Source organism: Melanostigma gelatinosum (genome assembly GCF_949748355.1).
Source record: "Melanostigma gelatinosum genome assembly, chromosome: 19".
Lineage (NCBI taxonomy): Eukaryota > Metazoa > Chordata > Actinopteri > Perciformes > Zoarcidae > Melanostigma > Melanostigma gelatinosum.
Genome location: NC_136652.1, coordinates 9,510,494 through 9,536,801, shown reverse-complemented (window position 1 = coordinate 9,536,801; position 26,308 = coordinate 9,510,494). Strand labels below are relative to the sequence as shown.

Genomic DNA, 26,308 nt, shown 5'->3' with positions numbered 1-26,308 from the left:
ATGAAATTCTTTGTTCCCATTTGTTTTTGCATGATGTGTAAAATGTTCGATTGTAAATATTTAGTTATTGTTGCATGCACCTTCACCAGGACTATCTTTGTGCCTCCGTGGCCTTTTCCTTAGTTGAACTCCATCACAAATCTCAGTGCCAGGATGTTTGGTATCAAAGCTTCAGGGTAGGTGCAGGTTCATACTACCACATTGCGTTCTGAGCCAGAGGAAAGTTGGTAGAGCTGAACCAGTTTGCTGGTTCCCTTGTGTCCTCTCCACATCTCAGTCCTGCAGCTTCTCTTGGCTTCTTTCCACAGTTGTACTATCCTGCTGTCTTATCTTTTGAATCATTGGGTTTCATTGGCAGTGTAACTCAAGCGCACCTCAGAGTAACGGGGCCAAGTTGCATACGAGACTCTGTAGTAGCGATGGAATTGATTTTTGCATCATCTGTGTGTAGAATGACTTGCAGAACTATGGCTGAAATGATCATCCACAGTATTCTCTCTCAATTATAAACACATTGTGATAGTTGGTTATGTTTACTCCGCCGCAAATTTGGGAACCAAATTACAAAGGCCGATGTTAAATGTTCCTTTTTTTTTAAGCTGACAATAGACGAGGCATCATGTAGTTCTTAGCAATGATGATCAAGCACTAAATGATCAAGTCTTTTGATGTAATTTGGATTGAAGTATTCGAATATTTACACAAAGATATTAGAAAAAATACTCTCATCACTCATTGAAAGAAAAGGACTTCAATTAGAGTGTAAATTTTGTAGCTATGTTTCTTTGTGCTGAATAATATCATTCCTACTATGCGTTCGCTCTTGAGACATTGTTACTCCAATGGACACCAGTCTAGTTGCTGAATTACCTACACATGAATGGGCAAACTCCTACACCTTTTGTTGTGGACATGAAGAGAGAGCGATGCTATTTTGTCCAAATATCACTTGACTAATTTATTTTTTCCTTTCCCTCCAGCGGATGTACACGTTGATTGTAGAGGCCTGGGACTGGGACAACGGCACACGCAACAGTAAGTCTAAACTTCACACAGCTCTGTGTGGTGGCTTCTATAAACAGATTCTGGCGGTTTTAAAGGATTTACAGTAGGGTTCCTAGATGGACTGTTTGCGTGCCATATTGTCAATTTTGTTTGCAGCTATGAATCTATTACTCTCAACAGAAAAATGTATCTTAAATCATGTATTGCTGCTTCAAAATGTACTAGTTTCTTTTTTTTTAATGTCACCTCGGTCACTGGAATATTCTGACGTTTTCTGATGTTTAATAGACAAAATAATTTATCCAGCAATCTGCATCCACCTGCAGAAGAATTGATCGTTTACATAATTGATCAAATGGTTTGAAGAGTTAAACTCAATCATGAATGTGAGCCTTCCTGTTCACATCTTCAAATCAATGAATGGAGTTTTGTGTTCATTTTGTAAATGGAAACTAAATTTCTGTTGCCACACTATAGGTTTACAGGTTGAAAACGTTGTACTGTACACTGTAGCCCCCGAAACGCTTACGATAGAATTCCCGTCTTGGTTCTTCTCAGCTGTGTTTGCTGTGGCCGTCAGGTCTGACCAGCTGTATCCTGTTTTCCTTTGGTTATGTCCGCTGTGTGGACTCCTGTATAACCCCTTTATCCCGTCTGAGCGGTAGCCCAGTCTGGGAGGAAGAGGACCCATTGAAGACTGTATGTCTGGATGTGTGGAAGTAGCTTTGATCTGTGGAGACGGTGGCATTTTTCACGAGTCTCTTCATGCCTTTCTGTGCATTCAAGAGTGTACGTGAACGCATTTAGTCGGGTCCATACTGTCCTCTCCAGTTCAAACTGGCTGCTTATTTATGAGGTCATTCCATCCTGTTTTGCCCATAACATCAAACGCACTTCCACCCGTGAATGCGGACAATGGAGGAGAAATAGATTTTGACATCATAGCGCTTTGATTAGACTGCAGCAGTTGTCGTTTCTGCCGGTGGGCCTCCAGTAATTGTGTACATTTACAGTAATTACCTCTGATGAACCTTAAATGTTCCTTGAGAAACAATCCAATTGATTCTCTGCCAGCTACAGGCACTTAAGTCTCAGCCAAATGTCTATAAATTAACAAAATAAATGCATTTTGGATGTAAGGATACAAGAAATAAGAAGCACATTTTCATCACTTCCAGTTTGATTGATTTCACTGGCATTAAATGAGAAGGGGAACACGTTCCTTGCTCTTATCTCAAAGTATAGAAGGAATGTGATAAAACTTTTGACCTTTTCAAGCTCACGCAGGTTTGATTCATTCTGTGTTGGATGCTGTTTGAAAGCCGCACTGAGCCTGATGTTAGGTCACAGACGTCAGCTGACTTCAACCTTTATGTCACGGGTTCAAGAAACGCAAACGTGTGGAACAAATGCTTCTTTTGACCCCCGTAAGAGATCACAAGGGAGTCTGCTTGTAGATGGGAACCTAATCGTGAAGTCTAATGGCGTCAATCTAACTACATGGATCTAATTGTAAATCAAGAAATCTGTCTGAATGTCCATTGCATTTCTTGAACAGTTCAACCAGTCTTCGTCACACTTGGTAGTTGTCTTGGTGAGGACCAAAGGGGGTGCTGTGTCAGAGTTGGTACAGTTTGGACTCTCGACACATTCAATATGAAGAAACTTTGAAGAAACCGGCGAACAGCACTCTGTGCAGCGGCGAGGCTTCAGGCCTCAGCTGACAAGGCGACGTACACATCACGGGTGACACAGCAAAAGGCTAAAACTCTGTTTCACTGGAAGCCGGTGACTCAAAGCTACGAACTGCCGCTTGACAATTGCCAATTGTCGCCAGGTGACGGGCGTGACGTGCAACTTTTTTCAACGCTCCAATGAGGCGGTGCAGTGTCGACCGATCTATGTTTTGACACAACTACGTCAACAAGCGCTTGAGCAACACTACGAGCAACGGCCATGTTGCTCGTAGTCTGAACATGGCATGAGTCGAGCGTGTCTCTTCTGTTCTCTTCCCTGGAGTCAACGAGTGCCCAGCTGTTCTAAACAACGGTGCAAGCAGCACTCACGGCACTGTTGCCTCTAAAGTGTTGCACTTTACAAAGCTTACAGAACGAACCCTGTCAACTCGTGTCGCAGTCGATGGAGAAATGATCATGTTCAGTAACTGCAAAATGTAAATTTGACTATTTATTTGGTGTGTGTATATATAGTTTGGCTCTTCAAGCCTGCTGTGTGGTTGTTATTTAGTTACCTGTAGCACTGCGGACCGGATGTCTGCCGATTTCCTCCAGTCAAACTCGATTGGCACAGGAATGGGCATGCTCAGATCAGCCACATCTTGATGCCATATACAGTATAGTGAGCCTGTTGTCAAAAATATGTACTGTACATGTGCTTTTTGATTACATTTTGAAAAAGGTTGGAATAATTTACAGCAGGCGGCTTGAAAGAGGGAACATCCAGCTAAAGACAGTGTAGTTGTCTGACCACATCCTGAGGGATCAGTCCTAAACTGCAGGACAGAAGGTGTAAAACGGCTAGAATCCGGTACTTTCATGTCACACTAGACGGCCTTTGTTGTAATGCATATCTCTTATATGATATGGACAAGTCTTCCCTGTTGGAATTGTCAGTTTTGAAAATTAATTTCATTCTTTCTCTGGCCTCCTATTGTCGCCATCTCAGCCCAAGTAAAAAAATCTGTGTGAATTGACAGTAAACTACTGAGGTGAGGCCCGGAAAGAGAAGTACATGACTGTGTGTGTCCGTAAGACATTGAAACTTGTTTTCTGGCCTGAGTCAGCACCAGCCTGACGTCTTGTGCTACCAGTGAGTTGGTCTGTCAGTGAGAGTCCTCTCCTCCGGCGTCACGTCCTCCAGTGTACTTCTCTTCCTTTCCCCCTTGTGTCCTCAGGAAAGGCAGCCGGCTGTTTTCCTTGTGTTTATCGAGCAGGAAGTGGAGTGAACTGGACGGCCGGGCTCAGTGTTTAGACACCGAGGTAGCAGAGCCCGGCTTGGGCCCGGAGCCCATTGTTCTCTATCTGGCAACTGCCGGGGTTATTTCTGTTATTGTTGCCTAATTCCGTCTGACATTGTGTCAGTCCCCCAGCAGAGGAAGGTGTGTGTGCATGTATTTGTGTGAGTGTGTGTGTGTTCCTGGTTGCTCACTTAAAAATGTCTATGGTGCATTGCAGCCCAAAGCCAGGGAGAGAGGAAATCGCAGCAGACCCCCTATTTCCACAGAGATTGTTTGCCAGCTTCGATCCCACTGTGATAAAGATTGCTTTGTTTCTGGAAGCCGGCGCTGCAGCGAGCCCCGCAGAGGCAAACCATGCTCAATGTCAGCGTTGGCGTGCCAGAGGCTAAATGGTAGCAGCAACCTCCCGACATGACTGTGCATATACAGACGGCTCAGAGGCACCGCTGATGTGTGCCGTCACCAGAAAATAGATCAATTTGCAGACGATTAATTTCAATTGCGTACTTAAAATTCAGAGGGTGCTTTCCGCACGCATATAGTGTGATATCAAAGCATCAGTCTGTTCAATAAGAATGTACTGCTTTTCCTCTTGAGGGAGTGACTTTACATCGGAATAAAGGAGATTCCACATCGTTTTACGATGTCTGTTTCATATAGAAGGTTGACAACGTGCAGTTGCGAGGACTCGTTTCTGAATGTTAACTTGTAGTGTCATGTTCTTCGATAGATAGATATTCTGCTAAAGGTCTCGAGCCAAGATGCTCACCTATCCAAATTCGTTGGCATATTATCAGCTTTAAAGTTGAAAGGGTGAACTTGTTAGCAGTGCAACACTCACTTTAATTTGTAATCGTGGTGCAAAGGATCATACAATTCACAGATCGGATCAGCACTAAAGTAAAAACGGCGCAAATGTAACTTTTAGAGATCCCCGATCACGTTTTTTATTTTTTATTTTTTTGCCACCAATATTAAATTGCCAATCATTGATGATCCATATTGGCAGATACAGATCCCTTTTTTGTTTGATTATAGCAGCTGGTGTACAAGGCTCCACACTATCTTTTTGCCACCTTCCCAAAAATGGTTTACACTGACTTCTCTGAAGTCAGTGTAAACCATCAAATTGTAAATGTTATCCTTTTACTTTGTTATAGTTCTATGATAAGGAAGTAACAGATTGGATTTTAAATGGATTAAAACAGATCTTGTCATTAGTAGTGGTCATGGTGTATTATAATCTGCTGAGTGTAAACGGCTCATAATTCATCTCTAATATCCATTTATGTTTTGAAAACATCGCCCTCAAACAACTGGAATTATTAAAGTTTCTCACCAACACTACATTTTACGAGATTACTTGAACACATTACGATAACGTCATAATATACCTTTGCCCAATCCTCAGAGCCTGAACTCATCATAATGTAACATCTGCTTTATGTTTCAGTTGAGGAGCTGCTGATCGAGCGCAGCATTCACACTGGTATGATCAACCCCGGCGACCAATGGCAAACCATCCTGCACGACGGGCCAGTGGCTCGCCTCGTCTATCGCATCAGAGTGCGGTGCGACGAAAACTACTACAGCAACAAGTGCAATAAGCTGTGCGTTCCTCGGGACGACTACTTTGGCCACTATCGCTGCGAGCCTTCAGGAGCCCAGGTGTGCCTGGATGGCTGGATGGGCTCAGACTGCGGGACAGGTGAGCTGCAAATGTCCAGTAATTGTAAAAAGTTCAACATTTGAGCTTCTCAGATGTGACGCTTGGATGCTTTTCCTCGTGGCATTTGATGGTAAACTGAATATTTTGGGATACAATACTGTTGCGTCAAAAAGAGATCACTACATTCTATTTTAGACACGAACGATGAATTCATTAATGACATAATCACTAGTTCGTCGCCATACTTCATTCTATTAACAAAGTTGCAGCGTATGCTCGCCTCTTACAGCTTTGGGATGTAACTAACCATTTGAGGATGTTTTTGGACATTTGAACAACTTCAAATCTGTAGATTATGTAATTAACGTTAGCTTCAGCCCTATTTTTCAACTTTGTAGCGTAACGTGGTCAGATTATTTGCTGGATAAAATAGTTATTAAAATCTTCAATTGAATTGTCGTCTGATGTACTGCACTCGTTTGAGTCGTATCAATTTAAGTAAGTCCAAAGCAATTGTCCAAGTAGCATTTTGAAAAGCATGCTGGAAATGCAACGTGCGCTGCCTGCTTGTGTTGAAACGTGGCAGCGTTGGGGTCGTGCTTGTGGGTGATGTCGGAGAGAGCGGGGGGGGGGCCTCAATAAATCAGCCAACTGACCTTAGAAGACGAAGGGTGAAAAGAGGAGGGCTGGGTTGTTTTTAAGAGGGGGTCGTGTTGTACATGCAGGCTATAAAGTTGTCTCTTCCTCGACCCCCCCCCCCCCCCCAACCCCTGGTCAGGGTGCCATGAAGTCTCACGTCTCGTTGCACTTGTTAGAAAGATGGCAAACAAACGAGCTTGCCCTGATCCCACCTTTCCATATCGTTGCCTCCCTTCTTATCTTCCCCCTCTCTCTGGGAAGAAATGTAATGATGCATGTCTCCCAATGGAATTTAATTGTCACCTTTTTAAATGACTTCTCTCCGTCTTCTTGCTTTTTTTTTTCTCAGCGATCTGCAAGCAAGGCTGCAACCTGTTATACGGCGGCTGCTCTGTCCCGGGGGAATGCAAGTAAGATTAGCAGGAATATCTCATGTACAGAAATCTGACTGCTCCAATCCTTTTTTTTTATTATTTTTTTTTTTTCCCCCATCAGTATCTTCATCTTTTTTTTACAGATTTGTGTTTAGATCTATCATATTATGCATGCAGTTCGTTTCTTTTAGTTTGCTTTGGTCTGTTTGTATTAGAGCCATGTTTTCTACAGTCAGAATATGACCAAAACTCGAGCTCAGTGTGTGAAAGACAAAATAATGATGGAATTCAGCTGCCAAACCGAGGCACCTTTACTCGTCGTAGCCTGTTGTTTCTTGGTGTCAGTCTTTTTGTGGGCATCTCCGCCTCGCTTCAGAAGAAAAGGGCAATGCCGCGCCTGCCTTCTTGTATTTTTAGCCACCTGAAATCCTCTACAGAATACCAAGCGCCTCATCCGCTCTCTGCTGCTCGGACTGAAGTAAGAGAGTCGTTGGGTGTGTGTGATGTGACCACTGGTAAACGTGCTGGGAATTGTCATATCCCCATCCGCATTGCAGTCCTCCTTGAGGGGCAGGAAAGGAAATGAACATCCCACTGTGTGGTGTACATCTCCCAAAGTGGAAATGGCCGTCAGATAAAGTGACGTAGAATTGCCCCGTAGGTCCACGTTTCCAGGATGTGGTACATCCCGTCGTCATTTGTAAACCCCCTCCTCCCACCTGCCAGATGGAAAGACACTCCGCTCCCATTATTAGGAAGCCGGGTTTGGCTCTGAGCCGAGGAATAACGGGGGATGACCAGTTTTGCGGAAAACCTTCACATATTTTCGTGTCTGCCTCGTTCAGCATCCTGATTCCAGTTAGCAGGCAGAGGGGCACACCGCTTATTCTCCCTAAACATGTCAAGTCCCAGTCAACAGGAGAAGTGAGATGAATAGAAGAGCAGCAGTAAAGAATCTTCCTGCAGTGGCATGAATTTAATGAAGCCTCGGGTCACAGAAAGCTGGTATTAAATCCCTCGCTGGCTCCTTTCACTGCCTCTATTTCATCAGTTTTATGGCGTTTGCCAAGGGCTTTTTAAGAAACAAAAGCTGATACGTGCCTGTTGTTGCGCTGCTGCATCGGGGCTTTTTATTCGGCTTGTTCTGACATATCTGTCGGAGGCTGGCCGTGTCACTTGGGTAAGCTTTGCAACACATTTTTCACCACTCGAAGCGCTTTGCAAACTTTGACGTGTCAAAGCGCCAAGATGTTGGAATCCAGCTGAGAGGAAACGTCACGCCCACACCCGCCAGGGGTTGAGGAATCGTGATATCAATGTGGCCAAGAATTAAACCACAGACTGCCTCTTTTGATAGCTTAAAGGGCAATAAGCGAGTCTCCTTGCCATAGTTGTTTTTGTTAGTGCGATTGCCACATTGCTGTCACGTTGCCCTCTGAAGCTAATCGGACACAGTGGAAGAAGCATGCCAAGTGTTCCCCGATGCCTGAGAATGGCCGAGGAGGCCTCGTCTCTCAGATAGAGACAGCGGTGCCGTCTGCAGGAGACTCAAAATAGCAGTCGGTTGGCAAGACAGCTGGCCCGACGACGCCGCCGCCCCAGCCTTGGAATAGCCGAGCGCTGTCGTGACGCTGCAGGCGCACGTACGCTGTTTACACGCGGTCGTCTCCAGCCACTCGCTGTCGGAGCCGCCGTGGCACCCTCGTAGCCCTCGGCCCCAGACTCTAACCCGACGCACGGGGAGCCGCTGGAAGTATTCTTAACCCCTCCTGCCTTGGAATGTCACCCTCCACGAAGATTAGTTGGTCAGGAGGGCCGTGGGATAGGTTGGCACACGAGCAGATGCAGCATGAGGTGCGTTTCCACTGTTGGGCAGGTTGTCGGAGGCTCTCTTTGTTCCTTTTGCACGTTTAGCAGCTCCTGCAGCTCAGTGGTTGGAGTCATGAATCAGTGCCTCTTGCCACAGACTTTATAATAAATGTTTCTTATAAACACAACTTCATTTATTGGTTTCTTTTGAGAAACTTGGCCTTTTTTTTTGGCAGCTTCTCACTGGACTTGAACACCGTCGTTAAGACCTTTTTAAGAAAATCTGATGATCGGTTCTAAGAAAACAGGAAACGCCCTGGATTATTATTATTACTTTATCATCCAGTGATCAACTGAGCGTAACAAATCATGTGTTTTTATTAGGTTACGTTGACTTTGTTTCTTTTTTTTTGTCCCTGTAGAACATTTAGAAAAGATAACTCTGTAATGAAACTTGTGTGCCATGTCTTAGAAGGCCTTTACTATTACATCGGTGTAACGCTTATTTATTTTCTTTTACATAATTGAAGGTGTTGGTGATGTAAAATCTCACACAATAAAAAACATTTTAATATTTCAGATGTTTAATAGCTGCGACCGCTCATTTAAAGCTTATTTAACATTTGCTTTTTTTCCAGAATATGAACTCATTCATAATGCCAAGACTGTCTTGATCTATTGTTTTTTTTTTTTTTTTTTTTGAGAATAATCTTATGATTTAAGAGAGTGCGAAGAAATAAACAGCCAATGAAATAAGAAGCGGGGATGCCTCAGAGAGCAGGTAAAGGGATTAGACGAGTGACATGATGTCTGCGTTTGACAGGTGTAACTACGGCTGGCAGGGCCAGTTCTGTGATGACTGTGAGCTTCACCCCGGCTGCGTCCACGGGACCTGCAACGTCCGGTGGCAGTGCAACTGCGAGAGGAACTGGGGTGGCCTGATGTGCGATAAAGGTATGGGAAAGTTTTTTTTGTTGGCAAAAGCGCCCGCTCTCATCCTGCACGTTCTTTATTTATTTATTTATTTTTTGACATTTTATAGATCAAACAATTAATTAGTTGCAAAAGTGTTGTTCTGGCACTTTTAGGTAGCGTAAGGAGAGAAGTTCTATCAAAAGCCTTTATCGTGCTGGCCTGTTGGTTAAAGCGGCAGCTGGTTTCGACCTCACTTGTTCTTCATCCGGGTGGAACTGGCAAAAGTAAATGGGGAGGTGCTCTATATAGGAAAATACGTAGTAAACTAATAAAATGCAGAGTAAACAACGATGCTGGAAAATTAAAGGATCAAAATGTCAAAGCAAATTATATCACAGAGGATGATGTGTTCCCATCAATAGGTTCAATTTAAAAGATTTTTGGATCCGATAGCAAAATTGATGCTCATTCTTTCAGATGTGAGTGACTCAATGAATAAAGAAAATAATAATCACAATGATAAATCATGAATATTTTATGTTTTGCAAAAAAAAAGCAGTATTTAAAGGTACGTTAACGTACCGACACATGAGGTCTGAGTTCTCTCCTCGTTCTCTCTGACTCGAGAGCAGCAGCTGGATAGTTTTACCTCCTGTGGCATCGGAGCAGCAGCAGGGACACTCGATCCCCCCCCCCCCACATCCCTTCGTCACAGAGGGCTCTTCGGGGGATGAGAACGGGTCCTCAGATCCCCAGTGGAGACGGATCCCTGCTCTTTTATTTACCAGCCTGTAGGGTGACCTGGCCTTTAGCCTAAGGATGGTGTGCAGGGATCAAATAGGGTTTCGTTGAGTTTCTTAGGTGTACGGACAAAAATAATTCGCAATTAAAGAAGAAAATGGACGTCTAGGAGTCTATTCAGTCTAACTGAACAAAAACTGTGACCTGTAACTACTGTAAAAGCTTTATCATAATGGAGTGCAGCAGAGTGGTTGTGAAAACACTCTGTGCTTCCTGTCGGAGCTCGACAGCTGGTGGATCTCGACAAGCTTGCTGGGAACTACCGGATAAAGTGGTGAAACGAGAGTTATCTCACAGGGTCGATCCAATTAACAAAGTTTGAAGGTGTGGAGCGATGAGGAGGCTAAACAGTTCCTCAGATTAGTACATGAAACAAACATTTACATCATGTGTTGTACATCACTTTGGTGTGTTTCATTAAACTCTGTCCTCTCATTGCGCCCTCTTCTTTTCCAATAATTTAATGCCGCCCAACTGGAGACTGAGCATGACGCTCCCAATTCCTAATAATCACATAAGGATAGTGTATTGAAACACAGAGCACATTAATTAGAGGTTTCTTGATGAATGTATCTTCTCTAATTTTGAGATTTGGTCTAAAATGGGTGAAATCACCGAATTAGAGTCTTCGTGTCTCTAAATGTGCGTCTTCCTCCAGATCTGAATTACTGTGGTCGCCACCATCCTTGTGTCAACGGAGGAACCTGCACCAACACTGAACCGGACGAGTACCACTGCGCCTGTCCTCAGGGATACTCTGGCAAGACCTGTCAGATAGGTGAGAGAGAACCCGCACTGCTGTTTATGACGGGCCCGTCGCAATAACTACGGTTGAGCAGCATGTTGTATCAGAATATTAGAGAACGAGAATTTTCATAATGTATGCAAAATTGGAAAAGTATGACAAAGGATGCCCTATGTGATTATTGAAATGATTGAAGAAAATTGCTTCCTGCCAAAAAGCCCAATCTGAATCTGTAAGAAAAAAGTAATGTTTTACTTTTCCCTTCTTTGAACTCTCTTCCCCCCCCCCCCTCCATCAGCCGATCACGCCTGTGTCTCCAACCCTTGCGTCAACGGTGGCGCATGCCACGAGGTTCCCACAGGGTTCGAGTGCCAGTGTCCGCCGGGCTGGGAGGGTCCGACCTGTGCCGACGGTGAGCCCCTGCACTACTCTCAATCGTCTCCTTCTTCCATCCTCAGACTTACACTTACGTCTTTCACTCTCAGCCACTTATTTTTTCTTCCAAACACATCCACAAACTAGATTAATGTTTTACTTCTTAACTAGTCCATGCTCTTACCCCATAACCTGTCGGCTCTCTCCTTGTCCTCTTGCACCGTCATCTTGTTAAAGTCTAACTCGAGTCCAACACAAATGTTGCATGTAGTTAGAAATAAACAAAGTGAGTTGAGGTGTGTTTTTTTTTTTTCTTTTTTTTTTCCTCTCAGATTTGGACGAGTGTGCCTCCGGTCCATGTGCTCAGGGTGGAACCTGTGTCGACCTGGAGGACGGCTTCGAGTGCGTGTGCCCTCCACAGTGGGAGGGAAAGACCTGCCAGATAGGTGAGATATCAACACAAACACCTTATTTTACCAGAGGCGGTTAAAAAAAAAAAACGGTACTTCCCGTGTTCAGGATTTCAGTTCTTTGGCAAACAACTCTTCATTTCTCCAGGGAAGACGTGTTTTTGCAGGAGTTTCTTTCCATTTCCTAAAACAAATAAAATGACCTCGGAGACACTGCTCAGATGTGTTTTTGGATTTAAATTGGCAACCAGCAACCTGAGGTCCATTGCCAGAGTACAAGCTATCAATATCCTGGATGTGCTGGCAGCTGCCCGCTCTTTTCTTTTTTTTCTCTGACTCTATGAGCTACTAGTGTGTCTATATCCGGCTGTTTGTTTGTCTGTGGCATTCGTTTTTTCATTACGCCTACCGTCCCAACAAGCGGACGTGACCAGCGTGAAGCCAGGAAATGGATTACGACCGGTAAACAGTTTGTGTGTGTGTGGGGGGGGCCTGAAGGTAGGAAAAAGATCCCAAGTGTTCAGTGTCGTCTTACCAGCTCGGATCTCAGCTTACAGGCAGCCATTGGCCTCCTGTCTTACCTGGCGTTTGTGTGTGTGGAGTTTAGGGTTTCAGAGAGAAGACAGGTGTGTGTGAGTGAACTTCCCCCCCCCCCCCCCCCCCCCATCCCTTTGAATATTTGAGCAGTGGTGCTTTTTCTTTGTTCTAACACTTGATGTCTCGGTGAGGGTTTGTGAGTGAAACTGTTCAGTTTGCACTAATTTAATCCTCGTCGAACCGATAAACTGTTAAGTGTCAGCTGTTGTCTCTCTGAGGAGTTCTGTGACACTTGATGACAACGAAACAATGACGTAGGGTCGCAAAAAAATTCAGTTTCAGTCAAAGATGAAGGCAGTAAATATTGGGTGAGACAGAAGAGTACGACGAGCAACAAAGAACATGGACGACGACCCCATGGGCACAAACTAAGTGATAGATTTATTTATTGTAAAAATTCAATCTTATATGCGTCTCTAATAGTTATGCATTCAATCATCAGTAGTTCAGCGATTTCTTTTTTTTTTTATATTGCAATGACAAAGTTTGGGGGCTCACAAGAGACAGAGTTAGAAAATGAACAAAATTGAAGCAACGGAGGCCGAGGTGTCCTGACTTTCACTCCCAAGTATAAGTCCAGCCCCAAAAACACTGGACCCTACATTTCCCAATATGCAACCAAAAAGCATCTTTTTATTTATTTATTTTTTTCAAAGCGCAAGCTGAGAAGACTTAACCAAATAACCAGGTTGGGTTTCTGGTCTCTTTTCTGTCTTTGTCCTTTTCTTGGTTGTTGTTTCAATTTGATGGACTCGGTCTGCTTCTACTTCCTGCCTTTACAGATGCAAATGAGTGTGCAGGAAAGCCCTGTGTGAACGCTTACTCTTGCAAAAATTTGATTGGCGGATATCACTGCGACTGTTTTCGAGGATGGTCCGGACAAAACTGTGACCTCAGTCAGTATTTCTTCCCTTTCCCTTAAAAGTCACTTCTAAATTTCTGCTGCTTTCAATCGCCTCCTCTCACTTCCTGGACTCACAACACGGGTGTAGTTTGGCGTCACCTGCTTTCCCCACATGTGGTAACCCGTTCCTCTTTCGTCTTGGCAAACCAAATCATCCTGACTGAACTTGCATGCCCAGTTCCTTGCTGAGGATCCACTGCATGACCAGTCACAATCTATACACGGTTTATCTGGCACTCTATTCGCTTCACTCGTCATTTCTTTTCCTAACTTAATCTGTGCACATCCCACACTGTAGTGGATAAGGTGATACATATTCCATGTTCTTCATAATGTTCGATAATAAAACGTAATCATTCATGTCTATTGCTTCCTCTTCAGACGTCAACGGCTGCCATGGTCAGTGCCAGAATGGAGCAACATGCAAGGTACGAATGTTTTCATTTGAATCTTCATATTCCACTTTACCCGGTCGTCTTGCACCAAAACGTGAGCCGAGATGGCTTTGAGATGCCCACACAGTCTGTGCGCCGAAGATCCACCGCCTTGTGTTTGTCGTTGCCATTGTTTCTCTTCATTTGTCTTTTTGTTTTCTTCGTTAGGTGGGCCCCAGGGGTCACCACTGCCAGTGTCCTCCAGGTTTTGTGGGCTCTCACTGTGAGGTCCAGAGGAATAAGTGCGACAGCGGGCCGTGCCAGAACGGCGGCCAGTGCCACGCAGTGTTGGACGGCTTTGTGTGTCAATGCCCACCACAGTTTGCTGGACAGCTGTGTGAGGTGAGTCTCGTGTTCCACGAGTCGCATTGGATTCTTGTGGATAAAGTGACGGTTTATAAGTTGGTGGTAGCGTTTGATTTTTACAGAAGATGATCCCTGTGGACAGCAACTGCCATAAAGCGTGTCGTAATGCTCCTAGCGGCCAATGAACTTTATATATTGCCATGGAAAAACATGCCGATAACACCACACAATGGACGCCATGATGATGATTTGGTGAAAGGAAGAGAATTGTAATACTTGCATGATGATTCGTTTTTTTTAAATCTACACAAAACGACTTGTAATGTTGTGCAAATACTCAAACTGCAGTAGTCGTTGCAGCACAGTTATCTAAGCCAACTGTCCTTTGCCAAAGTACGATCTGCCTAAAAGTTGTGTGGTACGTTCCAAGCCCAATAAGCCAAGCGTGGGTTTTATTGCGAACTTCTTCTGTCTTTGCTGCAGCCTTTTTATATTTGAAGTGTGTGTGTGTGTGTGTGTGTGTGTGTGTGTGTGTGTGTGTGTTTGAGGCTAATGTAGGTTAGCAGTGAGGAAACTGACACTTCACTGCATCTCTTGGGTCCTGAATGGAGGACATTGCTGGTCAGGAGCCAATCCTCTTTTAGCATCTCTACTATAAATATGAGCCTCTCTGAATGAGGGGACGCTGCTGGATTTCTGCCCGCATACTACCGATGCCTGCTATGGCACGGTGTAGATTCCTGCACTGCAGTGCCACAACTATGCATCATATTTCCCTGATTAGTGTCTCCTCTCAAGTCCACAGAAGATTGATTGTGAAAAGGTATTTTTCTTTTCCATTTCTGATCTGAATGATTTCTTCAGAAGGAATCAGGACAACTGGAAATGCACATCTACTCTCTTATAGGTGACATCCCTGTCTTGGTCAATTCATACCAGTTTATAGATTTAATCCTTAGTTTCACACGCATCATTTATATTTGGGAGTCCAATGGAGGGGCCTAGTTGCAGCTTGTGTGAAGAAATGTAACAACCCGCTCACTGATTAAATCTATAAACCAGTGCAAAAATGTAAATTTATGTCTGCCGTGCAGACCGCTGCCTGCACATATTGAAATAGGCATATCTGTAGACATATGAGTCAAAAAAAAACTGTTCCGACATTGTCTGGTCTTGACACGCATGGACCGGTGGGAATGATTGAAATGTCTTTTCAGTGTTGGAATAGAGGTGCGTTTGCAGGGATACAGATGGCTTAAAATAACTCAAACAAAGTAGGACAGGGAAGTAAAGTGGCCCCCGACTTCCTTCGCCCATGGTTAACGTGTCCCCCCCCCCCCCCCCCGCCTCACTCTATTCCTGGTATGCAAAATAGCAGTGGTGCAGCTGTTGTGATGTTCTTCACAGATCTCTCAAAAATGAATCCAGCGAGTCGCTGGTTGCTTGTTCGTCCGGTCTCTCGCTTTCAAATTCTGTCTTTCTGGGCCTTTTGTGCCGACGGCTCCATTGGCCCTTCAGCATTGAAGTCTTGGATTGTTCGTCCCTTAAGTCAGTGATTTTCAACCGGTGTGCCGCGGCACACTAGTGTGCCGCGAGAGATCGTCAGGTGTGCCGTGGGAAATTTTCTAATATCACCTAATTAACCATTGTCGGGTGTCTGTGCTGTAATAAAGTGTCGCAGATAATGTAATACTCTTATATGGCAGTGGGTGTCAGCAGAGGGATTTAAATACCTGTAAAGACAATAGAGTTAGTGCTGCGCGACACGTGACAGTGACAGTTTGGGATCAAAGCAAGACGAGCAAGTGACAGTGATGAAAAAAAAAAAAAAAGGTGACAGTGATGGAGAAGTTTTGGAAAAGATGCGCATCAGTAAGAAATTTGCCTTGCAACTTGATGAGTCGACGGATATTAGTGGACATTGTCAGCTCTTGGCCAACGTGCGTTTTGTGGATGGAGAAGCCATTTGAGAAAACTTCCTATTTTGCAAGGCACTGCCAGAAAAATCAACAGGAGATGAAATATTTCGGGTCACGTCGGAATATCTTGACAAAAGCGGGCTTTACGTGGGAAAACTGCACAGGTGTCTGCACTGATGGAGCCGCAGCCATGGTCGGGCGCATCAAAGGCTTCGTAAGTAGGGTCACAGAAAGAAACCCAGCTGTTACTGTTACGCACTGTTTTTTGCACCGTGAGGCCCTCGTTGCAAAGACCTTACCAGCAGATCTAGGTCCTGTGTTGGATGATGTTGTGCGCTTAGTGAACTTTGTGAAGACGCGACCTTTGAAATCTCGCTTATTTGCGTCTCTGTGTGAGGAAATGGGAGCGGAACATAAAGTGTTATTGCTCCACACGGAGGTCCGGTGGCTGTCGCGCGGCAAAGTGCTGGCCCGTGTATATGAGCTCCGAGAGGAACTTAAAGTGTTTCTGACAGCCGAGAGGCCCGATTTCTCAAAGCTGCTTGCAAGTGATCAGTGGTGTGCAAAGCTGGCATACCTGGCTGATATATTTCATCATCTGAATGAACTGAACACACGGATGCAAGGCCGAAATGAAAACCTGTTTACAAGCACTGACAAAATGAACGGATTCCGTTTAAAGGTGCAGCTCTGGCAACAACATGTGCAGCGTGGCAACCTTGAGATGTTCCCACTCACCGAGAAACTGCAGGATGGCAACACTGCTGCAATGTGCGAGGTCATTGGCAAACATTTGAAAACTCTGGAGGAGAAGTTGTCATTTTATTTCTCTTCAGCCTTCACAGAATGCCTTGACTGGGTTAGGGACCCATACAGCTCAGCATCCGTTGCTGGAAAGGACATGACTTTAAAGGAGCAAGAGGAACTCATTGAACTGAAACAAGATCGTGGTTTAAAGCTAAACTTTGCTGATCTTCCTTTGGACAGTTTTTGGTTAGCTGTTGCCAAGGAGTTCCCCATTCTGGCCAACAAAGCTATTTTGACATTGCTCCCGTTTTCAACCACATATCTGTGTGAGCTGAGCTTCTCAAGCTTGACAGCGATAAAAACTAAAAACAGAGAGAGACTGAGAGCTGTTGAGGAAGAGCTTCGTGTGTGTCTTTCTACCATTCCTGCCAGGATATCCATGTTGTGTTCATCAAAACAGGCCCAGGTTTCACACTAAGTGAGTACAAATACATTTAGAAACTATATTATTAACTATATGTATTATATGTACTGTGTTAGTGTCTTTTTGTGTCATTTTGGTTGGTGGTGTGCCCCAGGATTTTGTAAATGTAAAAAGTGTGCCGCGGCTCAAAAAAGGTTGACAATCACTGCCTTAAGTGACACCAACATCAGCACGTCCATCTCTACTCTTAGAGTTCACCTCCATCCAGTCTTGGTTCTGCTTAGACAGCCGAATCCCCTCTCGCACACAGATGATGTAAACTGAGGTGCATATTAAGCCGTTTGCTTTACCTATTCTTTTACATGTTGAAAAGTGGTTTCCACTGATGGCAACCAGAGTTCAAGAATTGGTTGCTGGTCTCTCAAAATTGTTGGCAATCGCAAACTGGCGCCCCTTACCTTCGAACCTGCCTGCTGCAATGAAACAGTCCAAACAGTTCACTTCATGTGCTGAAGATTTATTGGCGCTCTTGCCCTCAGACACACTCCCCTGACCACACGCATGCAAGGTGAAGAAAGACATGTATCTGGCCTTGACACTGAAGAGTAAAATAAACTGTGTGACCGCAGACTTCCCCCCCCCCCCACCCTGTTGCCCTCCTCCAACTCCCTTCTTCAGCACCTTAAATGGCAAAAAGGGTTGAACCCAAAGTTTATGCACAAGTTTATGCCCTCGTAATGGGCTCCATCTTTCTCGTGCCTGCTCAGTGTCTCACGCTTTCTTTCTCTTCTGCCGGGCTCGTGTCTCAGAGTAATCTTGCGAGGTTAAGCGCGGCACAGATGTAAAACCAGAAGCATTGGATTCCCTTGATGAGCTTAGGGAGACTTTCGGAGGCTTACTTTGCTCGTCCACTTACCTTCGATTTGTTCTGAGCGGCAGCGGTGGCTTGAGCCAAGCTAAGCCGCTCACCTGCGCAGACTTAAGATCGGCTTCCTCTGTCGCTCATTCACTTGCGTCGTCACTTGTTTTAATAATCGTCAGAAAACCGTCTTTGTGAGGTGATGGTGTTTTGGTAAATTGAGTTATTATGGCAGCAGCCTGTCTCCTCCCACAACTACCGGCCAAAGGTCCTTGGGCAAGGCACTGTACCTCTGACCTGGTGGAGCTGCTCAATGGAATCAGACTGTAATTGTGAGGAAGCATTCGTAGAAGTGTGTTGGTGCTGGTTCTTTTTGGATGTGAATTTTTGAAACTTTTTGAATGTCAAATTGTTTGGAACTACTTTCCCTGGAGAAATAAATGTAAAAAACCAAACATTTTTAATAATCTTCTACCCCAATATAGGTCATTTCATACCTTGATACCGATCTATATGAGGGGATAGCATTTTTCACGGCCGTTCAATAAATGGTATATGAAAACCACATGGTGAAGCTTCTTATTGTACACCTGTTTGAATCAAATACTTGACAAATGAAAAGTAATGAGTATTGTGTTATTTAATTAAGAACTTCAGTGAACACTTCAGTTTAAAGTGAAATTAAAGTAAGATATTTCCAGCTATGCGCTGACTGTTTACATTCAAACGGTAATCAGATTAATATAATAGTTTGATTTAACTCAGATTCATCAGAGAATGCTGAGTTCGTACGTGTGTCATGATATCGGCGTCGCGATACGATTTTAATAAGACGATAAATTATCGTACTGAAATATCGGCCAGCCCTGCTTTTTAACACATTGACATGTTATCACCTCATAAACTTGCTGTGGTGAAAATGTTGGCAAAAAAAACAACTATTTACACTCGTTTCAGCTCTATTTTGGTCTCTACTAACTCCTGAAGGAACTATCTGTCTCTTTAGCGGTTAGAAGTACTCCACTACGTTCACCAGTTGGTTGCTAACTTTGTCGATGTGCCGTTTGGTGCTGGGCAGGAAGCGTGCAGTCGGTTTTCAGAGCTGATGCTCTCAGCGGTGAGACTGAATCAGAATAATAAAGTTGAGGTCCAGAAAACCAGAATAACCACCGTCAATCCGAATGATGAAGAAACTGAGAGTTAATCCTTTTATCAACGTAAAAATCTTAATTTAAGCAGCTTTAAGTGATTTTAGAAGTTTTATTTCGTCAGTTTGACTGACGTGTATACTGACTGTGTTGTAAATGCATATCTTTGCCTCCTTAATGTTTCCTCAGATCTATGGCTGGTCCCCCTCGGACGCTTGTGATCCAAACCCGTGTGAGAATGAGGCCAGGTGCCACAGCATGGACCAGGACTTCTACTGCGCATGTCCCGAAGGCTTCGAGGGGAAGACGTGTGAACGGCTCAAGGAGAACTGCCAAACCGCTCCGTGTCAAGGTGACAGAAGTCGTCTGCAATGATGAAACTGTGTTTAACTACTATGTGAAAGACAAGTAATCAATTTGAACAGTGTTTTTATTTATTTTTTATTCTTTATTCTTGCAGTGATTGACAGCTGTACTATTGCCGTAGCAACCAACGACTCCGCTGGAGTGCGGCACATCTCGTCCAACGTTTGCGGTCCACGAGGACGCTGCATCAGCCAGCCAGCGGGCAACTTCACCTGCATGTGTGATCCGGGTTTCAGTGGCATCTACTGTCATGAAAGTACGTAGAGACTCTTGCTTTGAGATTTGTACCAATTTATCAAAGATCATACAGACAACTGTATTTCAAAAAGTGAAAGAAAGTTGGTCATTTGCCTTCAAAATGCTTTTTTTAAATGAATTTACAAATACTGCACACATTTCTATCATTAATATTTTATTCCACAAAACGACACGAATATCCTGTAATTTCCTCAAAACAGTTATACAAGTCTATTACTTTTTCATTTTCTTTTTTTTATTCCCCTCCCCTATTTAGCGTTTAATTATAGATGGTTTATAACACATTTTGATGTTATTGTAAGATGTAAAGTTCTATTAATGTCAGTAATGTTTTACATACAGTCTAACAAAGTTTTTGTCATATCTAATAAGTGAAAAAATAAACGGTGATTGTTATCTCTTAATAAACACCGAACATTTTCTTCTTTTTGTTCACAAATGCATAATAGTGTGTGTGATAAACATTTCTGAAGTGAACTACTTACAGAGTGTTGCTAAAAATCATAGATCTTCTGAGAGTAGTCTTGCTGAAAATGTTAACCCCCCCCCCTCACTTTTTCAGATATTAACGACTGCATCAACAACCTCTGTGGAAACGGAGGGACCTGCATTGATGGAGTGAACTCCTTTCAGTGCTTCTGTCCTGATGGCTGGGAGGGTCGGCTGTGCGACCTCAGTGAGTCCCTCTGCGACGTAATTCTGTGTCTGCAGAGTTTAGATTTAATAAAGAACATGCCTGCCTGTGGCAGAGCTTCAGCCTACTCCGTTTCAGATTTCTTTGCACGAAACAACAGACAGTTTGGGCAAAGATCTAACCACTCTTCCTCCGTCCTCCAGATGTCAATGAGTGCAGACACAACCCGTGTAAGAATGGCGGCCGCTGCGTCGACCTGGTGAACGACTTCTACTGCGAGTGTGCCGACAACTGGAAGGGCAAGACCTGCCATTCCCGTGAGTTATGTCGACTCTCTGTTAATGTGTGTTATGTTCTTAGCTTGCTGCGACCCCGACTCCAACATGGCTGACACGCGTTTGTGTGTTGGAGCATAAGAATTATCCCTTCTCACTGATGCTATGAATAGTCGTACGAAGATCGTGTGTGTGACCTCGGTGTTTCTCTGTAATCCTGGTCAGGCGAGAGTCAGTGTGATGCAACCACCTGCAGTAACGGAGGCACCTGCTACGACCACGGGGATGCCTTCCGCTGTGCCTGCCCACCTGGTTGGGGAGGAAACGCATGCAACACAGGTGAGGCCTCGGGATGGCGACTGCCTCTGAACATATTTGAATCAGCTGTGTTTCAGATGTCTGGAACTGCATCTGGACAGCCAGAATAACACAAAAGGTATATTTTCGGTTGCTATACAGTCAAAGTTTGGCGATTAAATCAATTCAGAGTAAGGGCTTACCACTTTCCCAGATATAAATAAATGTATGTCAAACAATCCATAACGGTCATAAGTTGCCGACATTGACTGTACAAGGGCTGCATGATTATGGCCAAAATGATAATCACGATTATCTTTGATCAATATTAACATCACGATTATTCATTGATTTTTTTTTTTTTTTTTCACATTTAAATAAACAATTCCAGGTTGTGCTACATTCCTGCTAATTAACAAATCTGCGTCACGACAAGACTTGAAAATATGGTTCTGAATTCAGTGCATTTGTTTTTGTTTTGCAAAATGAGCAATGCACAGTGTATTACTCTTCTACTCTGGACTGCAGGCGCAACATTCAAGAAATGATTCGGGAAATATTCAAGAATAATTGATGATCAATTCTAGTTTTAGTTTCAGGTTTTAGTGCCAAAACACTGTAATATGTGATTTGTTGGCCAAGTATGCTGTTCATACCATTTTCTGTTTGTAAGATCTGTGGTCTCTGACTCTGCTTTCTCTCGTCCCACAGCCAGGAACAGCACATGTGCCTCCAGTCCTTGTTCCAACGGTGGAACCTGTGTGGGAGGAGGAGACACCTTCACCTGCATCTGCAAAGACGGCTGGGAAGGCCCCACCTGTGGCCAAAGTTAGTCTCTAAAATCTAATATTTAAGAGCTTTAAATGTCACAGTAACTCAAGTAAAACAAGCAAATGTGTGATTTATTAAAGGCTGCACATTGTGACAGTGGTATTTAATGAACCACGGATGGGGAGGGCTTCTCTGTAATGCTACAAAGAGTACATAAGTTATAAACCAGCTGACATGGGATGTGATATTTACATAAACTTTACAGTTTCTGAGCTTGTAATACAAGAGGAATTTGTGCGATCGCAAGCTATATTCACATGTCCTCTGTGTTTTAGCAGCAAATGTAGGCAGCTAACATTAAAAAGTGTCACAAGTAGAACTTGTAGCTAAATAAATATTTTTATCGTCAACAAAATCAGTACATTTTATTAATGCAATTTACACACACAGCCCTCTAACAACGTAACGCTAAAAGTCTCCTTTTTGTTCTTTTCTCCAGATATAAACGACTGCAACCCTCACCCATGGTATGTACGGTGTCCTGCCTCACTCACTCCTGTGGCTGTAGCCAAACTTTCCCCCTCCCGTTGTATTCCCGTCTCCACACTTCACACAGACCTTGCAGGCTGGAGGGGTGAAGGGCCGCTAAATGCAGTGGAAGTTGTCCTTAAATCAAGCCTCAAAGGAGCGTCTCTCAGAGGGGGTTTGGATATTGAATAGGACAGGGAGAGATGGAGAGAGAGGTTTTCTGAAGGGGGGGGGGGGGCGTGCAAGAGTCCCACCTAGCCCATGGTGAATGCAGGTGGGGGGTTGAGTGGCGGGGGGGATGGCGTTCGTGTCCATTCTTCTCATGTGACCTGGGGGGGAGACGGGCTTTGAGGAGGAATGGAAGGAGAGGGCATGATGAGAGGAGGGACTGGACACGCCAATTAGCATCTGAAAGGTGGAGGCTTGTATTGATGAGTTGAATTGAGCCTTGTGACCCCCCCCCCCCTCTCTCTCCACCGCCCCACACACAAAAACGATCTGCTTTGTTGCAGCTGGAAAGGATGTGGCTCTTATCCTGCCTCATCTAATAGTTTATTTCTTTCCTCTCGCAGTTACAATGGCGGCATCTGTGTGGATGGAGTCAACTGGTTTCGGTGCGAGTGCGCTCCCGGATTCGCCGGACCAGACTGCCGAATCAGTGAGTAATGACATGAGGTTACCTGATTTTTAGATGAAGAGCAAATATGCAAAACCCCCAACCAAAACATTTCAAATCAAAATCCTGAACCTCATTCATAAGAGGCTAACATAGCCATGGCAACATGGTATGATTAAGAGGACTGATAGGTGGAGCAAGGAGAGACCGAAAGGAAAAGGAGGTGATGGACACATTGACACCTAAATGTAAGACCGGTACGCCGCCCTCGCCCTTTTTCTTGGTCCTCTAACGCCTCAGAGGTCAGAGGTCGTCCCTCCTCCGTACTCACACGGAAGACAAATTACTCAGTGACCCTGAAACTCTTCTTCTCCTCCGCTCTTTTGTTTCGGCCGGATAAGCGTTCACCTTTTCTCTCAGGCTTGAATTTGAGAATTCTCATCCAGACTGTGTTCATGTGGGATCTGGATGACTGGCTCGGGCTCTCTGTGATATTGGCGGGAAGGACCAATTGATATGAGTCGTTCAAAGAACTGCTCAAATTAGAGATGGGTCGGTGGTCAAACCTGTGCAAAATTGACTCATTTATGAGAATAAACGTGGTCATTTAAAACTTACAATGCTGGGTTTTATCCAATAATTGGCTTTGTGATTTATTTTGCTTATTATTTTTGGTTTTGACTGGCTGCTATTTCCCCGACGGGACCGCAAGATGAATCTGAAGGGTCATGAGATGATTGACGGAATTGGTAATACGAGGAAAATAAAATGCTGCCACACAATTTTGTTTTATTTTCTGCCTAAAATTGTACCGCAAAATCTGTTAATTCCTGTAAATTAGCAAGCTACTGGAAGTAAATAGCTCGGTACAGAAAACGTTCCAGTTACTAACGAGCCCTACAAGTAGTTCCTATGTCACCAAACTTATAGTTCGCAAAGACACAGTACAACTGCATCTGTGTTGTGACCGGGCCTTTACTATAAAGGGTCAGTAGCTAAACGTGTTGGGATCCAGGGCCTTCATCCAACTTAAATTTGATGCATCTCTTACCTTTCCAGACATAAACGAGTGCCAGTCTTCACCTTGTGCCTACGGTGCCACCTGTGTGGACGAGATCAACGGTTTCCGCTGCATCTGTCCGCTCGGTAGAACAGGAGCCCGATGCCAAGCATGTAAGTAAATCTTTACTCTCTGCTCTTTGAAGTCATACTCTCATTGATTCCATTATGTCGTCAACGTTTTGCCTCATTGTGCCGAATTTTGACAACTTTGCTTCATCCATTGGTTGAGTCGCACATGAGTGCAGCCCTCTTGCTGGAGAAGTGCAACATGTCTCTGTCTGTATGCAGTTATAGGTGTTGGGAGGACTTGCCATTATGCTGGGCTGCAGTTTCCCCATGGCAGCCACTGGGAGGAAGAGTGCAACAGCTGCCATTGCATCAATGGCAAAGTGGACTGTACAAAGGTAACATGGCCCTTCTTAAAAAAGAAGCTTAACTCTGCTACTCCTCACTTACAAACTAACTCAAACAGCAAGGTAGAAAGAGTTTCAACCAATGCACAAACTGGCTGACGGGTTTCTTAGTTGTTGGTACACTATTAGAAATGTTTTTGTGGGTTTACATGTTGGTGATTTTTTTTTTTTTTTTTTAACTTTGTGACACCAGGTGCTGTGTGGTCGGCGTCCCTGTCTGCTCCAGTCTCCAGACCAGGACCAGAAACAGCAGTCCTGCCCGGCTGGACGAGAGTGTCTGGAGCACAGCTACCTGACGTGCTTCTCCCCCCCTTGCCAACAGTGGGGGGTTTGTTCCACGGCTGGACCCTCACCTCCACAAGCAACCACCAAGTGCCAGCCGAACACCGGACATTTGGACAACAGCTGTGGCCGCGTGACACTTGTCTTCAACAGAGACAAAGTACCGCCAGTGAGTCGTCTCTTCATATAAATCTCTGCTGTTGAAGTCGTGAACACATTTTCAGGCTGTGGTTGTTTTGTTTTGTCCTGATCAGTGTGTGTGTGTGTGTGTGTGTGTGCGCGCGTCTGTTCAGGGAACAACAGTGGAGAACATCTGCTATGAGCTGAGGTATCTTCCTGACACCCGAAGCTTGTCAAAAGACCACGCCCTACTGCTTTTGTGTGACCTCTCTCGGTCCAATCAGGATGCTGTAGAAGTGGCTATAGTAAGTGAATGATCTGCGTTGTCTTGTTCTTGGCTCAGCACACGCACTATATTCTTACGTTCTACAGTGTTAATAAACCCCCATTTAGGCTGAGAAGCACAGTTTGAGTTGGTTGGGACCCAAATACCCAAACAACTAGTGCTGCTATTTGTACAAAACAGTTGACCCTACAATTACACTCACAACGTTTTGTGCATGTATAAATATGTATGTTTAAATATATATTGTCAATATTCCAGACTTGGTGCTTGTTCCCAGCTGTTATGTCTCATTTTCTCTGGTTTGGTTCTCAGTCTTTCCAGCCGGAGGATCTACCGGACCACAGTCTGATCCAGGAGGCAGCCAGAGCTATAGTTGGCACCTTGTCCAAGCGGCACAACAGCACCGTGATGTTGGCAGTTATTGAGGTCAAAGTGGAAACACAGGTCATGCCCCCCTCAGTCGGTGAGTAATAATTAACAAGGGTGTCCCACAAGGGTTTGTTGTGGTCCTCGTTCAGTTCCTCAGTTAGTATCCTCACTATTTCTACTGATTTCTACTCCTCGTCCTCCCTTGGACATCTTGTTGTCAGCAGATTACCAGGTGCCTCTACTATGTGTGGTGTTCTGCTTGCTCTGCCTGTTCTGCATTATCGTATGCGTTTGGTGGACGCGCAAACGGAGAAAAGAGCGCGAGAGGAACTCGCGACCAGCTGCCGACGACAACGTGAACAACCAGTGGCAGCCACTTAGGCTCGTTGTGGGGCGTCAGCAGCAGCAGCAGCAGCAGCTGAAAGAAAGCAACAGGGACGCCGAGCAGGAGCGCAAAAAGCTCATGGGCCCCTATCGGACGTGTGACGAGGGGGAGGAGACGGAAGGCGAGCTCGAGGAGGAGTGTGGTGGAGCAGAGGCGGGAAAGCAGCCAGTTTACAAGTACTCCAAGACTGCAGTGCAGTCCAGCGGGGAAGTGATCTGTACCATGCACAGTTCCTGTTCACCCCACCGGACCCCAGGCTACAGCCCCAAAGACAACCGCTGGAAAAATGGCAGTGCCGTCTTGACCGGTCAGACAGACCGTTGTGTATAAGACATTTAAACAAAGGACTCGCAGTGTGGAAACGAGGGAAGCTGCAAGGCAGCAGCGATTCTTCTTTTTGGATTACTTTTGGGAAGAAAAAAAGGCTTTGCTTTCATGTTTTTTTGTCACTGTCCCCTGAAGTACTTTTTGATTCAGGAGGCTAGAGCACAGTGAACATCCTTGTTTTTTGTTTTTGCTTACTTACTTTTCTTTAGTTATGTACAGAAGGGGCTGAAATGTAACGGTTGTTCAAGAGGCTAAAGAAGCT

At 44.5% G+C, this 26,308-nt stretch overlaps 1 protein-coding gene across 3 annotated transcripts; it reads left to right on the top strand.

Annotated features, from left to right (window-relative positions):
• The first annotated feature begins 985 nt into the window (after window positions 1-985).
• On the top strand, window positions 986-26,308 carry LOC306793575 (protein jagged-2-like). Of its 3 annotated transcripts, none has more exons than XM_079291232.1 (24): window positions 986-1,035; window positions 5,436-5,690; window positions 6,640-6,700; window positions 9,297-9,427; window positions 10,848-10,967; window positions 11,233-11,346; window positions 11,642-11,755; window positions 13,099-13,212; window positions 13,602-13,648; window positions 13,823-13,996; window positions 19,247-19,409; window positions 19,518-19,679; window positions 20,244-20,357; window positions 20,519-20,632; window positions 20,816-20,929; window positions 21,599-21,715; window positions 22,158-22,185; window positions 22,759-22,844; window positions 23,862-23,975; window positions 24,153-24,268; window positions 24,471-24,728; window positions 24,853-24,984; window positions 25,278-25,428; window positions 25,559-26,308. In XM_079291232.1, the coding sequence occupies exons 2-24, from the start codon at window positions 5,474-5,476 to the stop codon at window positions 26,047-26,049; spliced, it is 3,252 nt and encodes a 1,083-aa protein (XP_079147358.1). In that variant the 5' UTR covers window positions 986-1,035; window positions 5,436-5,473; the 3' UTR covers window positions 26,050-26,308. The 3 variants fall into 3 exon arrangements, with proteins under 3 accessions (XP_079147358.1, XP_079147357.1, XP_079147359.1); XM_079291231.1 differs by having other exon boundaries at window positions 25,556-26,308; XM_079291233.1 differs by lacking the exon at window positions 13,099-13,212 and having other exon boundaries at window positions 25,556-26,308.